The 15,156-nt window shown below is 45.1% G+C and overlaps 1 protein-coding gene across 3 annotated transcripts in view; it reads right to left on the bottom strand.

Annotated features, from left to right (window-relative positions):
- LOC124000871 (glutamate receptor ionotropic, NMDA 2C-like) overlaps positions 1-15,156 on the bottom strand; it is a 101,035-nt gene that overhangs the window by 18,892 nt on the left and 66,987 nt on the right. For all 3 annotated transcript variants that reach the window (XM_046307544.1, XM_046307545.1, XM_046307546.1), the window contains 2 exons: positions 12,919-13,033; positions 4,108-4,319 (listed from right to left, as the gene is read on the bottom strand). In XM_046307544.1, coding sequence (XP_046163500.1) covers positions 4,108-4,319; positions 12,919-13,033 — 327 coding nt within the window. The remainder of the gene's footprint in view (positions 1-4,107; positions 4,320-12,918; positions 13,034-15,156) is intronic.

The following is a 15,156-nucleotide window of genomic DNA, read 5'->3' as shown; positions in this document are numbered from 1 at the left end:
GACTCACCCACTGCTGAACCCAGTCTCAGTTTTAATCAAATCAACCTATTACCATCTCGCTCTCATTAGGCAAAATGGTTATATGATGACATCATCGTCTAACGTCAACGCTACTGTTCACCCAGGGATCACCAGCAATGGCAAGAGGCTAATGCACTGACGTGTGGTCACTGTAAGAGTCTGCAACAAGCTAGTGAAGTGAAAAACGTTACAAAGAGCTTTACAGAAGAATAGGACTTGTCTCTCTGGACAACCTGACACATAAGTTTTATTAGTCTGACCACAGTGGAGCAGAGTGAACAGAGTGACTGTTTGTTTTGTCTCTTCAAGGAGGAATAAGCGTGTCTCCATGCGAAGCCGCACAGATGGTCCGGTACGCAGGCTTCCTCGTTTCTCTCGTCTGCTGAGGGCTTGAGGGATTGGAACAGAGGGCCCAGAAATACTCCCGCCTGACGGATGGCTCGTGGCGCTGGCACCCAGCTCGGACGAGTCGTGTAGGTGTGAGTTATGGGCGATACGGGCCTCGGCGGGAGTCTTGGGGCATGGAAGCGGTTTCTGAGAGAGGCCGCTGATGGCCTTTAATAAATGAGAATGCCAGGTCCTCTAGCTCCCTGTTCTGCCGGCCAGGAAATATGACTGGCGGCCAGGATTTAAAAAACACCACAGCCCTGGGGTCCATTATTAGCATCAGCCCCCAGGGCTGGTCTTTAGGGCATGGCTGTTGGTGTTTTACGATTATCAATCATTGGGCTTCTATCTCAACCCACTAACTGCATCATTTAGTTGCTTACTTGGTTTAGCCAATTTCTCCCATATGAACTCAAGAAAAATGTTTCCTTGTTCAACATGGCAAACTGCAAACTAAGTCAAGACAAAACACACTACAACTATGCAGATTATAATAATGGGTTGTTTTGGTCAATGCAAGCTAAAAAAAGATCTGGTCTGCTTCCCAAGCAGATTTTCACTGAATTGAGCTCATCCCCTCTTCTCATTAACAACCATTGTCAGTAATGGATAATGTTTCCTTTCTCCATATCCATTCACTAATGAACATCACTATCAGTCTCTAGGTGTCCAGGATTGATGAGGCGGCCTAATCGGCCCATCTAATTGATATCCCAGCAAGCAGCACATATATTTCCCTTATTGGGTCACACTGTGATTACTGTGATGTCTCACTCTGGCTGTCTGCTTTAATGAAGATCTCACCCCATTGTATGATAAGGACTCATGGCTGGGCTAATGGTAGGGGAAGAGACTGTTCATCCTATTCACACCTAATGGCACTCTCCAAGTTACAGTCCAAATGAATCAACCACAGCATGTTCTACATGTTGGAGCGTGTCAGTAATATGGTGTCTGTGGTAGTTCTTAGCTCAGTTTACGTTTAACATGTAGTGGCAACACGTCATCCAGGGAAGGTGGGGGAGAGCCCCACCTGATTTGAGCCCCACCTGTTCAGCTAAATCATGTGTTGCCTGTTTTGCATGTTATTTTGGGATTCATATGTGTCAATTATCAGTTTGCAAACAAAAATAAAAACAAATAGTTAATAAAGCTGCTTACAAACATGGTCTCTTTTTTTATTTCTTGAATAAGGCAGCTCCAAAATGCAGGTGTTTCAGCCTAGATCAGTGCTTTATGTGGTGGTGGGGCAGCCAGTGGAAAATACGGAGAGTTGGTGATGTTCTTTAGTTGCACCGTGATTGGCTCAGTGTTCTGTCACTCATGGGGACACTACGTTACCGCAATATCTACAGGGAGAGCTAAAAAAATTCAAACCCCATTGGGTGCTACAATAGAGTTACATTAGAAGGGCCCATCCAAGAAGGCTCAAGGTCATTGGCCACAGATAAAATGATGTCAAATCACATTATATCTACCATAGCTTGATCATGTCAACATCATACTTTCAAAATCTTAGCCAGCAAGCTAGACAAGCAGTCATCATCATGAATTAAGTCAACAGTCTACTGGCAAATTATTTTCATTCCTTGTCATATGAAGAAAAATTATAGATAAAACGTATTGGTGCTCATCGGCCATTGGACATAAACATTACACAACAAGTTGGTAATCACAAATTCAACAATGAGGGGTTTGGAAGAAATCAGTGGATAACTGCAAGCATTGCAAAGCAATCACGAGCCTGCTATTCAGTGGAGTGGGTGTGTGGTCCAAGTCTGGGTTTAAGGGTCTTTTTCCAAGCTTAAAAGGATAAACATTCACATGACATGAGCCAGAAAAGGTTGAATACATCGGTCATGCTGGGAACTCTGAAACAACTGGGAACTGGGAACTCTGAAACAACTGGGAACTGGGAACTCTGAAACAACTGGGAACTGGGAACTCTGAAACAACTGGGAACTGGGAACTCTGAAACAACTGGGAACTGGGAACTCTGAAACAAATGAGCTCTGACTGGGAACTCTGAAACAACTGGGAACTGGGAACTCTGAAACAACTGAGAACTGGGAACTCTGAAACAAATGAGCTCTGACTGGGAAAATACATTTTGAACGGTCATCCAACTCGGAACTCCGGCCTCTTTCTAGAGCTCTGACCTGAAGATCATTGACTTCATGATTCAAACTTGTTTATTTCAGAGTTCCCAATTGTCTTGAAAGGACCATAAATCCAGAGAATGCCAGACTTTGATGACAAAGTTGGATTACAAACTTTGCCCACAAAGATTGCGGCTTCACCTTCCTGTTAAAGTGTGCACAGCACAAGTTGTTGAGTCCAAAGTGTATTGTATGCTGCTGCATAAATGATTTAATATGCCAGGGAGATATGTATACTGTAGCTAAGAAAGTAATACTAGTCTATGTTGTGAAGTAATCTGTTAGTAAGCCCATGTGTCTCACCATAATAATTTGGTCCCTTTCCCCACATCATTTAGCCTACTGTTCTGACTTGGTGATGCACATGTAGCCTATAGTCTATTTTAGAGAAATATAATAATAGAATATTGTAAGAGCTTTCATTGTCTGTTTATATGCCCCCTTTATTTATCCTATGGTTCTGACTTGGTATACAGGGAGAATACTGTAAGAACGACCCATATTCTGAATTCTGTCACTTTACATTTCAAAAGTGGTGAACAAATAGTTATATTGACTATGTCCGTCCTAGCTCGCTCATTATTCTCTTAATCGAAATGACGGATTGCCTCTTATCCACTTGTCGTCCGCTTATGCCATAGTTTGTACATCTCAATTGTCAGTAGAACCACATTTTCGTTTTAAGCAAGTCAGCCATATCAGCTATGTTTTTTTTAAAGGCAGTAAACGAGGCTGAATTAACTGTTTCGCTGCCAGACAAAGCTCCGCTGATAGCCAGGTGTAGCAGTGTTAAGGATTCACTCCATGGTGCTGAACAGGTTTATGTAGGCCCTAATGCCACTCTAAATAATGGCACTTTAATAATGTCTACATATCTTACATTACTCATATCACATGTATATACTGTATTGAGACCCAATCACTGGACACTTTAATAAATGGATCACTAGTCACTTTAAATAATGTCGCTAATAATGTTTACATATCTTACATTACTCATATCACATGTATATACTGTATTTTATTCCATCTACTGCTACTTGCCTATGCCGCTCGGCCATCGCTCATCCATATACTTACATGTACATATTCTCTTCACCCCTTTAGATTTGTGTGTATTAGGTGGTTGTTGGGGAATTGTTCGATTACTTGTTAGATATTACTGCACTGTTGGAACTAGAAGCACAAGCATTTTGCTACACTCACATTAACATCTGCTAACCATGTGTATGTGACCAATAAAATTGGATTTGAACAGTTTGTGGGCACTGTTTATCACGTTACAGTGCAATTAATGTATTATTTAGTGTTGTTTTGTGTTGTGTAGTGGCTTTGCTGGCATGCAGCTAAAAATGTTTTGGGGAGTTTGCCCCACCAAGATATACATGCTAAAATCGCCCCTGACAACAGGTAATGGTGAAACAGGATAATGGATGTACATCACCATAGTAGTACGCTACACTTTTATGTTCTGTTTCATTCTTCTCATCAGAAAAGGTTTGTGGTCATTAATATCAGAGAGGAATACTGTTCCACTCACGTCTCTGTCTTGTTGGACTGGCGGCGGCAGGGCACAGTGTTGCTGACACAGGTCCCAGTCATGGGGTCGACAGCCTCCACTATGACAAAGGGACGTTCCTCCAGCGTGGCCACAGTCAAGTGTCTGTTATCTGATACGGGCTCCAGATAGGTGCCATAGCGAGGCCACACCGGGTATCTCATCTGCAGGATCCCCATCTCATAGTTACCCACCTGGAAGAGGAGAGAGAGAAGGGAAAATAACAGGCATGAGTCATACTTTAGCTTATCGGTATTCATACCTGCAATACAATCACATCTCAAACTACTCCTCAGAGATTTCCATGCAGCCGTGTGGGAAATGCCAGGACAGATTAAGTCAAGGAAATGTTATTTCCAGGTCTGCATTTTTTGTTATTATTTTTCCTGTGTATTTTATTATAGAAAAAAAGGAAATACATTTGACTGTTGAATGCTAAGTGATGGATTCTCTCATTTCCACAAGGAAAACATACAGTCGATCAAATATATATCAGGATGCAGAAAGACAAGATCTTTGCCCATTTGAAATAGACCTCAACAATCCTGAGGCACACACTGTGTAGTTGCACCACCTGTGACGTCTCCTTGCACTAAGTTAGAGAGGTTTGTCTTGTCTCACTCTGAACATCTGTACTTAAGCTGTGAGGATCAGCCGGTCACAGAGGACCAAACTCTTTTTCTGTTCTTTCCTCCATTACCAAACACAGTTGTCCATCTCAGTGGTGAGGAAGTAGTTCAGTATGATGAACAGCACTTCTTTGCTTCATTGCAGAGAAGTGATCACACACAGTAATTAAAGTGATCACACACAGTAATTAAAGTGATCATGCACAGTAATTAAAGTGATCACGCACAGTAATTAAAGTGATCACGCACAGTGATTAAAGTGATCATGCACAGTAATTAAAGTGATCACGCACAGTAATTAAAGTGATCACGCACAGTGATTAAACTGTGGCTTTCACAGAGCCCAAAGCAGTAACACTTCTATTATTGTCCTGTATGGTTTTATGTGTTGAGAATGAGGTTGTAAACTTTGACATAGTGATGATGATGTAACCGTTCTTAATGGCACATATTGTGCTTTTAATCAGTGAAGTTCCATAATTAAGAGTTGTTTAAGGTTAAACAAAGAGTCAAATAAGTTTTCTCTCCAGAATGTTTTTGTGTTCATTGTTGTGTATGCCTCCTAATTACTACGGAGCGACATTAAAATGGATTGTGAACTGTGTTGATAATTGTATTCATTGTTACTGTGTTGATAATTGTATTCATTGTTACTGTGTTGATAATTGTATTCATTGTTACTGTGTTGATAATTGTATTCATTGTTACTGTGTTGATAATTGTATTCATTGTTACTGTGTTGATAATTGTATTCATTGTTACTGTGTTGATAATTGTATTCATTGTTACTGTGTTGATAATTGTATTCATTGTTACTGTGTTTGCACATAGAGCATATTGACCAACTTTTATGTTTCTGTCAATATATTGGCGGATTGTCACATGTATCAGCAACAAAAGACTGCAGGGTAAAACCATTTCATTGCTCACATTAACAACATTTAACAACATGTTTGTGTTCAATCAACTACCTCTACAATGGCAGAATACTTATCAATAACTTTTTAGAATGTATGGATTGCACTGCCATCTTTAATTCATGTCAGGGGTCACTACAATTATGCTTGGCCAACTCCGAGGCATCTAAGATGCAATAAAGTGAGCATTGAACGTTACAACCTTACAATAACAATAATAATATTTGACATATCCCGGCTGCCGAGTGGCACAGAGGTCTAAGACACTGCATCTCAGTGTTAGAGGGGTCACTACAGACACCCTGGTTCGAATCCAAGCTGTATCACAGCGGTCTAAGGCACTGCATCTCAGTGTTAGAGGGGTCACTACAGACACCCTGGTTCGAATCCAAGCTGTATCACAGCAGTCTAAGGCACTGCATCTCAGTGTTAGAGGAGTCACTACAGACAGCCTGGTTCGAATCCAAGCTGTATCACAGCGGTCTAAGGCACTGCATCTCAGTGTTAGAGGAGTCACTACAGGCACCCTGGTTCGAATCCAAGCTGTATCACAGCGGTCTAAGGCACTGCATGTCAGTGCTACAGGCACTACAGACACCCTGGTTCAAATCCAAGCTGTATCACAACCGGCTGTGCTTGGGAATCCCACAGGGCAGCGCACAATTGGCCCAGCATTGTCCAGATTTGGCAAGTGTAGGCCGCTATTGAAAATAAGAATTTGTTCTTAACTGAATTGCCTAGTTAAATAAAGATTACATTTAATAAAAAATACATTATTTTACAGCAGTCAAAGACTGCATAATTTGCTTACTTTGGGTTGGCTGTTCTAAACGTTTTATCAGGGGGCCAACCCGTACCACTGACAAATTCCTTTGCTTCACAATAATCTCTCCTACTAATACTGAAAGTTATCTGATTATTGCAGTCATTATTGTCAGATGTCACAAAGGACAACAAAATACAACTATTAGAATATCATCTGTTTTACTGGTATGCTTAGTTATTCCTGTCTCTCCTGCCAGACTATTGATTAATCCTCTTGTCTTCCTTTCCCCCAGTTTATGGGCCTTGTCAATGGATCACAATGGTAAAAAAGAGCATAAGAGTGTCCCCTCACTCTTTTTAATGGCTTTACAGAGCCAAACCTCTTTGTTTGTGTCAAAGAACAGACTTGTCAGTTTGCCTTTGTAACATATTGGAGATGAGAGAGGAAGCCAAGATCTCAAATACCTATAGCCTGTCTGGATCCCCAGACTTCTTCTGCTTGTCTTCTTCTCCTTCTCCTCTTCCTCTTCTTCTTCTTCTTCTCTTCTTCTCCTTATCCTCTTCTTCTCCTCTTGCTCTCCTTCTCTTCTTCTCGTCCTCTTCTTCTCATTCTCTTCTCTTTCTCTTCTTCTTCTTCTCTTCTCCTCCTCTTTTCCTTCTTATTCTTCTCTTCATCTCCCAATCTTCTTCTTCTTCTTCTTTTTCTTCATTTTCTTCATCTCCTCCTCTTCTTCTCCTTCTCTTTTTCTTCTTCTCCTCTTCTTCTTCTCCTTTTCTTCTTCTCCTCTTCTTCTCCTTCTCTTCTTCTCCTTCTCTTCTTCTCCTTCTCATTCTCTTCTCCTTCTCTTCTTCTCCTTCTCCTCTTCTTCTTCTTCTCTTCTTCTCCTCTTGCTCTCCTTCTCTTCTTCTCATCCTCATCTTCTCCTTCTCTTCTCCTCCTCTTCTTCTCCTTCTCTTCTTCTCCTCTTCTTCTCCTTCTCCTACTCTTCTCCTCTTCTTCTTATCTTCCTCTTCTCTTCTTTTCTTATTCTCCTCTTCTTCTCCTCTCTTCTCATTTCTCTTCTTCTTCTTCAGTTCTTGACACACTCACACTCTTCTGCAGTTCTTGACACACTCAAACCAGTGCGCCTGGCCCCTACTACCACACCCTGTTTAAAGGCACTGCAATATTTTGTCTTGCCCATTCACCCTCTGAATGGCACACATACAATCCATGTCTCAATTGTCTCAAGGGTAAAAAAAAGTATTCTTAAACCTGTCTCCTCCCCTTCATCTATACTGATTGAAGTGACATCAATAAGGGATCATAGCTTTCACCCGGATTCACCTGGTCAGTCTATGTCATGGAAAGAGCAGTGTTCCTAATGTCTTGTTGTCACGCCTTGGTCATTGTATTTTGTGTTTTCGTTATATGTTTGGTCAGGCCAGGGTGTGACATGGGTTTATATGTTGTGGTTCGAATTGGGTTTTTTGTAATTTTTGGGATTACGGTTGAGTAGGGGTGTTGCATAGGCTTGGCTGCCTGAGGCAGTTCTCAATCAGAGTCAGGTGATTCTCGTTGTCTCTGATTGGGAACCGTATTTAGGTAGCCGGGGTTCACTGTGTATTTCGTGGGTGATTGTTCCTGTCTCTGTGTAGTTTCACCAGATAGGCTGTAATTAGATTTCTCGTTCTGTTTGTTGTTTTGTATTTTGTAATAGTTATTTCATGTATCGCGATCCTTCATTAAAGATCATGAGTAACCACCACGCTGCATTTCGGTCCGCCTCTCTTTTGACAAACGAAGAACGCCGTTACAGAATCACCCACCACACTCGGACCGAGCAGCGTGTTAACAGGCAGCAGCGAAGAGAGGACGTTATGGACAGCAAAGGCATGGAGTATACGACGTGGGAAGAAATAGACAGGTGGGCGGCCGACCCAGAGAGAGTGCCGGAGCCCGCCTGGGATTCGCTGGAGCAGTGCGAGGAGGGCTATAGGCGAATGGAGTCGAAAAGGAAGACACAGCGGGGCAGAGCGAAAACCGAAAGCCACCCCCAAATATTTATTGGGGGAGGGCTCAGAGAGAGAGTAGCAGAGTCAGGAGTCAGACCTGAGCCTACTCTCCCTGTTAATCATGAGGAGCAGCGATATAAGGACTTCTGGTCTTGGGAGGAGATATTAGATGGAAAAGGACCCTGGGCTCAGCCTGGAGAATATCGCCGTCCCAAGGAGGAAATAGAGGCGGGAAAGCGGAGAGGCGCTGGTATGAGGAGGCAGCACGGCGACGCGGATGGAAGCCCAAAAAGCAGCCCAAAAAAATTATTGGGGGGGGGGGCTTAAGGGGAGTATGGCTATGCCAGGTAGGAGACCTGCACAAACTCCCTGTGCTTACCGGTGGGCTAGAGAGACCGGGCAGACACCTGTTATGCTATGGAGCGCACAGTGTTTCCAGTGCGGGTGCATAGCCCGGTGCGGTTCATACCAGTCCTTCGTATTGGCCGGGCTAGAGTGGGCATCGAGCCAGGTAAGGTTGGGCAGGCTTGGTGCTCAAGAGCTCCAGTGCGCCTGCACAGTCCGGTCTTTCCAGAGCCACCTCCACACACCAGTCCTCCGATAGCAGCTCCCCGCACCAGGCTTCCTGTGCGTGTCCTCGATCCTGTAGCACCAGTTCCAGCACCACGCACCAGGCCTTCTGTGCGCCTCGCCTGTTCAGCACAGCCAGAGCCTTCCTTCCCTCCTGCGCTGTTATAGTCTCCCGCCTCTCCAGCGCTTTCGGAGCCTTTCTCCTCTCCTGCGCTACCGGAGTCTCCTGTCTGTTCAGCGCTATCAGAGCCTTCCTTCCCTCCTGTGCTGTCGGAGTCTCCCGCCTGTTCAGCGCTATCAGAGCCTTCCTCCTCTACAGTGGTGCCGGAGCCTCCTGCCTGTCCGGAGAAACCTGAGCTGCCAGTCTGCAGGGAGCTGTCAGTCTGCAAGGTGCTGTCAGTCTGCATGAAGCAGCCAGAGCTGTCAGTCTGCAAAGAGCTGCCAGTCTGCAGGGTGCTGTCAGCCTGCATGGAGCAGTCAGAGCTGTCAGTCTGCATGACACAGCCAGAGCTGTCAGTCTGCAAAGAGCTGCCAGTCTGCAAGGAGCTGTCAGTCTGCAAGGAGCTGCCAGTCTGCAGGGTGCTGTCAGCCTGCATGGAGCAGTCAGAGCTGTCAGTCTGCATAAAGCAGCCAGAGCTGTCAGCCTGCATGGAGCAGTCAAAGCTGTCAGTCTGTTCGAAGCAGCCAGAGCAGTCAGTCTGCATGAAGCAGCCAGAGCTGTCAGTCTGCAAAGAGCTGTCAGTCTGCAAAGAGCTGCCAGTCTGCAAGGAGCTGTCAGCCTGCATGGAGCTGCCAGAGCTGTCAGTCTGCAAGGAGCTGTCAGTCTGCATAGAGCAGCTAAATCCGCCAGTCAGCCATGATCTTCCAGATCTGCCAGTCAACCAGATTCTTCCAGATCTGCCAGTCAACCAGAATCTTCCAGATCTGCCAGTCAACCAGTCTCTTCCAGATCTGCCAGTCAACCAGTCTCTTCCAGATCTGCCAGTCAACCAGTTTCTTCCAGATCTGCCAGTCAACCAGTCTCTTCCAGATCTGCTAGTCAACCAGAATCTTCCAGATCCGCCAGCCAGCCAGGATCTACCGGAGCCTACTACCTGCCTGAGCATCCTCTCAGTACTGGGCTTCCTCTCAGTACTGGGCTTTCTCTCAGTACTGGGCTGCCCCTCAGTTCCGGGCTGCCCCTCAGTTCCGGGCTGCCCCTCAGTCCCGAGCTGCCCCTCAGTCCCGAGCTGTCCCTCAGTCCCGAGATGCCCCTCAGTCACGAGCTGCTCCTCAGTTCTGTGGGGTTCTGTGTGAGAACTATTAGGCCATGGTCGGTGGTGAGGGTGGATTATCCCAGGACGCGAAGGGGAGGAACTAGGACATTAATGGAGGGAGTCCACGTCCCGAGCCGGAACCGCCACCATGGACAGACGCCCACCCGGACCCTCCCTATGGTTTTGAGGTGCGTCCGGGAGTCCGCACCTTATGGGGGGGGGGGGGTTCTGTCACGCCTTGGTCATTGTATTTTGTGTTTTCGTTATATGTTTGGTCAGGCCAGGGTGTGACATGGGTTTATATGTTGTGGTTCGTATTGGGGTTTTTGTAATTATTGGGATTACGTCTGAGTAGGGGTGTTGCATAGGCTTGGCTGCCTGAGGCGGTTCTCAATCAGAGTCAGGTGATTCTCGATGTCTCTGATTGGGAACCGTATTTAGGTAGCCTGGGTTTCGCTGTGTATTTCGTGGGTGATTGTTCCTGTCTCTGTGTAGTTTCATCAGATAGGTTGTAATTAGATTTCACGTTCCGTTTGTTGTTTTGTATTTTGTGATAGTTATTTCATGTATTGCGATCCTTCATTGAAGATCATGAGTAACCACCACGCTGCATTTCGGTCCGACTCTCTTTTGACAAACGAAGAACGCCGTTACACTTGTGCACTCAGTGTAAGTTCTTGTTATTCTTTTGAAGTATCATTTCAGGTAATTTTTTGAGTAGCTCAGAAATTTCCAGTAACATGAGTCTTTTAGATCACGTCCAGCAGTAAGCTTGTTGAATTCTCATCCTCAAAGTGGACTCAGTACAGTGCAGCAGCTACAGCGCATTCATTTTCTGTTGTATTTTTAACTGCAACCTTTCCAATACCAAAAGCTGTCAATAGACTACTACTCTCTCTCTCTCTCTCTCTCTCTGACCAACCACACATCTGATAGCCTTCAGTACAGCGCGCTGTCAGACCCTCCAATTACAGAGGCATATGCCTCAGTTTCAATAACATACCTGAAATGAATAGGAACCAACCTTGAGAGAACATCGATGGCACGTAATAAGCTGGAGAAGAGGCCCGGAGCTGTTTACCCAGAGATGTGGTTGGGTCCAACATGCTCTGACACACATCAACCTCCATTCAACCACTGAATGCATTTAAGGAAGAAATCCGACCTCCACCTCCCTTCAGTGTCTACTCCCTACTGGGCATTACAGGTAGAGGGAAGGTGTGTTGTGAAGGTGGGATGAATATGTGAGACAAGGTCCCGTTCGCTAAGAGTCGGTGGCTCTGAGGTAGTGGAATGCAAGGCAGGCTCATTTGAATAACTGGTGTTTATAGGGAGATCAGTCAGACGTGTAATCACACTAGGCCTGTGGTATGGAGAGACACCGGGTATAGTGGCCGGTTAGGACACTGTGATTGGTAGGAGGCAGTCAGACGTGTAATCACACTAGGCCTGTAGTATGGAGAGACACCGGGTATAGTGGCCGGTTAGGACACTGTGATTGGTAGGAGGCAGTTAGACGTGTAATCACACTAGGCCTATAGTATGGAGAGACACCGGGTATAGTGGCCGGTTAGGACACTGTGATTGGTAGGAGGCAGTCAGACGTGTAATCACACTAGGCCTGTAGTATGGAGAGACACCGGGTATAGTGGCCGGTTAGGACACTGTGATTGGTAGGAGGCAGTTAGACGTGTAATCACACTAGGCCTGTAGTATGGAGAGACACCGGGTATAGTGGCCGGTTAGGACACTGTGATTGGTAGGAGGCAGTTAGACGTGTAATCACACTAGGCCTGTGGTATGGAGAGACACCGGGTATAGTGGCCGGTTAGGACACTGTGACTGGTAGGAGGCAGTTAGACGTGTAATCACACTAGGCCTGTGGTATGGAGAGACACCGGGTATAGTGGCCGGTTAGGACACTGTGATTGGTAGGAGGCAGTTAGACGTGTAATCACACTAGGCCTGTGGTATGGAGAGACACCGGGTATAGTGGCCGGTTAGGACACTGTGATTGGTAGGAGGCAGTCAGATGTGTAATCACACTAGGCCTGTGGTATGGAGAGACACCGGGTATAGTGGCCGGTTAGGACACTGTGATTGGTAGGAGGCAGTTAGACGTGTAATCACACTAGGCCTGTAGTATGGAGAGACACCGGGTATAGTGGCCGGTTAGGACACTGTGATTGGTAGGAGGCAGTTAGACGTGTAATCACACTAGGCCTGTGGTATGGAGAGACACCGGGTATAGTGGCCGGTTAGGACACTGTGATTGGTAGGAGGCAGTCAGACGTGTAATCACACTAGGCCTGTGGTATGGAGAGACACCGGGTATAGTGGCCGGTTAGGACACTGTGATTGGTAGGAGGCAGTCAGAGCAAAAATGCTAGCCTATAAGGTGGACAGTCTGTATTTTGTAACAGGTGATGCAAAGGAAATGTAACAGCCCACAATATGCCCAAGTCAAGGCCTGTCAGTGATAGTTCATGAAAATACACAGTGAATGAGGCAGTAATACATGTGTTGTTAATAACACTTTTTTGAGTTTTTCCTTTTCGTAATGAGCAGGTTATATAGCCTTATTAACTTGTCGTCAGATAACACAAAGACTAACCCTAATTTGACTGATTGGGAGGGATATAATGAAGTGTAATGTCTCACCTTATCCCACTGTCTCTCTCGATCTAAGGTGATGATGACCATAGCTGGGTTGATCAGATACCCTTCAGGGTTGAACGAGAAGTCGTTGTGTTCCCATGTTACGTTTAACATGTGCCTGAAAACAAGGGAAATCAATCAAAGAGTTAAATACTCATTACAACATTATACTAATACTCGTTAATGTCCATTAATCCAATCTTCCGATGGTCTCATCCTATTTCTAAAGCACTACCTGCTGCTTGTTGTGCACATAGCTATCGACATGTTGTGAACTCCCTGTCATCACACACTGCGAGGCTGCTCTCTCACCTCTCCTCCCTTTCTCTCTCAGTCCAGCAGAGGTGATGAAAGCATGCTGGGTAATGAACGGGCCCTCTGTCTAGTCCATGTGAAAGGCTTGTTTAATCTGGTAATCTGTGATAATCTTATTAACAGGCGGAGTGATTTATAATCAAAAGCTCATTAAAAAGAGACCTAATTAAATGAGGTGTTGAGTCTATTGACCGCCGAGGAGAGAGCGAGGCACTGCTCCCTTTGAATAGGGAGGTCTGAGAGAAAGAACAATATTGTGCCAGGGAGGGAAATAAAAGAGTGGAGAGCAGACGGAGAGTGCTATACCAGGCTATGTTCTGCCTGCCGGACCCTCATATTACCAACTTTGGTCATTGCTATTCCACTCAGGATTGTTTTTGTCTTTAAAGTGGAAAATTGTAGGGGTTGGAAACAGCAGCATGACTCAAATCAAAGGCTGAAATACAGCTGCCCAGATGGTTATTCTTTTTCATGAAGGATTTCGATTTACAAAAAGAGAAGTTATCTTTCCCTCATGCTAGCCACTTTCAGAAAAGAGAAAATTACTTCTGAGGAGAAAGTGATGTTTTAATACCAATGAACTGTGTCAGATTTCATATTACGATCCTGGTCCACAAAAATGCATAAAGAATAACACCCTGTACCCTGCCTGGAATCTCCCCAATCCTCCCAGTCCAGTCTCAATGACCTTGGCTCGTGCCAAATGCTGACGCTAAATCTGTTGTCCCTAAAGAAGCCGAGCCTCCCTTTGGCTGATTAAAAATGTTCTGGAACCAAATAGGATTTGCTCCATGTTCCCTGGCACAGATGGCGCAAGATTGCTCTTTTGGGCTGGGCTGGGCAGGTATGACAGGCCACATCGTCTCTCTGTGATGCCAGTGCTTCCAACAGTGAGGTGATGGGACAGAGGTAGGATGGATGAGTTGGCAGGCAGGGGTTAAGAGAGTGACAGGGAGAGTACCATGTTGCCCCCCACCACAACATTAAGCTGATGGAAAGCCACAGCTAAATGACTGTTGAGCAACTGTTGACCGATGTTGCCAAGTCTCTCTCTCTGTTTCAAGTCAGTCCTTCTCAATCTGCTACAGTTACAGTTGATGTCGAAAGTTTATATACACTTGGGTTGGAGTCATTAAATATTTCAAATTCAGTGCCTCTTTGCAAGACATCATGGGAAAATCAAAAGAAATCAGCCAAGACCTAAGAAAAAAAATTGTAGACCTCCACAAGTCTGGTTCATCCTTGGGAGCAATTTCCAAATGCCTGAAGGTACCACATTCATCTGTACAAACAATAGTACGCAAGTATAAACACCATGGGACTATGCAGCCGTCACAGCGCCCAGGAAGGAGACGTGTTCTGTCTCCTAGAAATGAACGTAATTTGGTGCAAAAAGTGCAAATCAATCCCAGAACAACAGCAAAGGACCTTGTGAAGATGCTGGAGGAAACAGGTACAAAATTATCTATATCCACAGCAAAACGAGTCCTATATCGACATAACCTGAAAGGCCGCTCAGCAAGGAAGAAGCCACTGCTTCAAAACCACCAGAAAAAAGTCAGACAACGGTTTGCAACTGCACATGGGGACAAAGATCATACTTTTTTGAAGAAATATCCTCTAGTCTGATGAAACAAAAATAGGACTGTTTGGCCATAATGACCATCGATATGTTTGGAGGAAAAAGGGGGAGGCTTGCAAGCCGAAGAACACCATCCCAACCGTGAAGCACAGGGGTGGAAGCATAATTTTATGGGGGTGCTTTGCTGCAGGAGGGACTGGTGCACTTCACAAAATAGATGGCATCATGAGAATGGAAAATTATGTGGATATATAGAAGCAACATTTGAAGACATCAGCCAGGAAGTTAAAGCTTGGTCGCAAATGGGTCTTCCAAATGGACAATGACCCCATGCATACATCCAA

This window comes from Oncorhynchus gorbuscha, linkage group LG16 (assembly GCF_021184085.1).
Source record: "Oncorhynchus gorbuscha isolate QuinsamMale2020 ecotype Even-year linkage group LG16, OgorEven_v1.0, whole genome shotgun sequence".
Taxonomy (NCBI): domain Eukaryota; kingdom Metazoa; phylum Chordata; class Actinopteri; order Salmoniformes; family Salmonidae; genus Oncorhynchus; species Oncorhynchus gorbuscha.
Note: the sequence above shows the minus strand (reverse complement) of the source record. Positions and strands in the feature narration are given on the sequence as shown.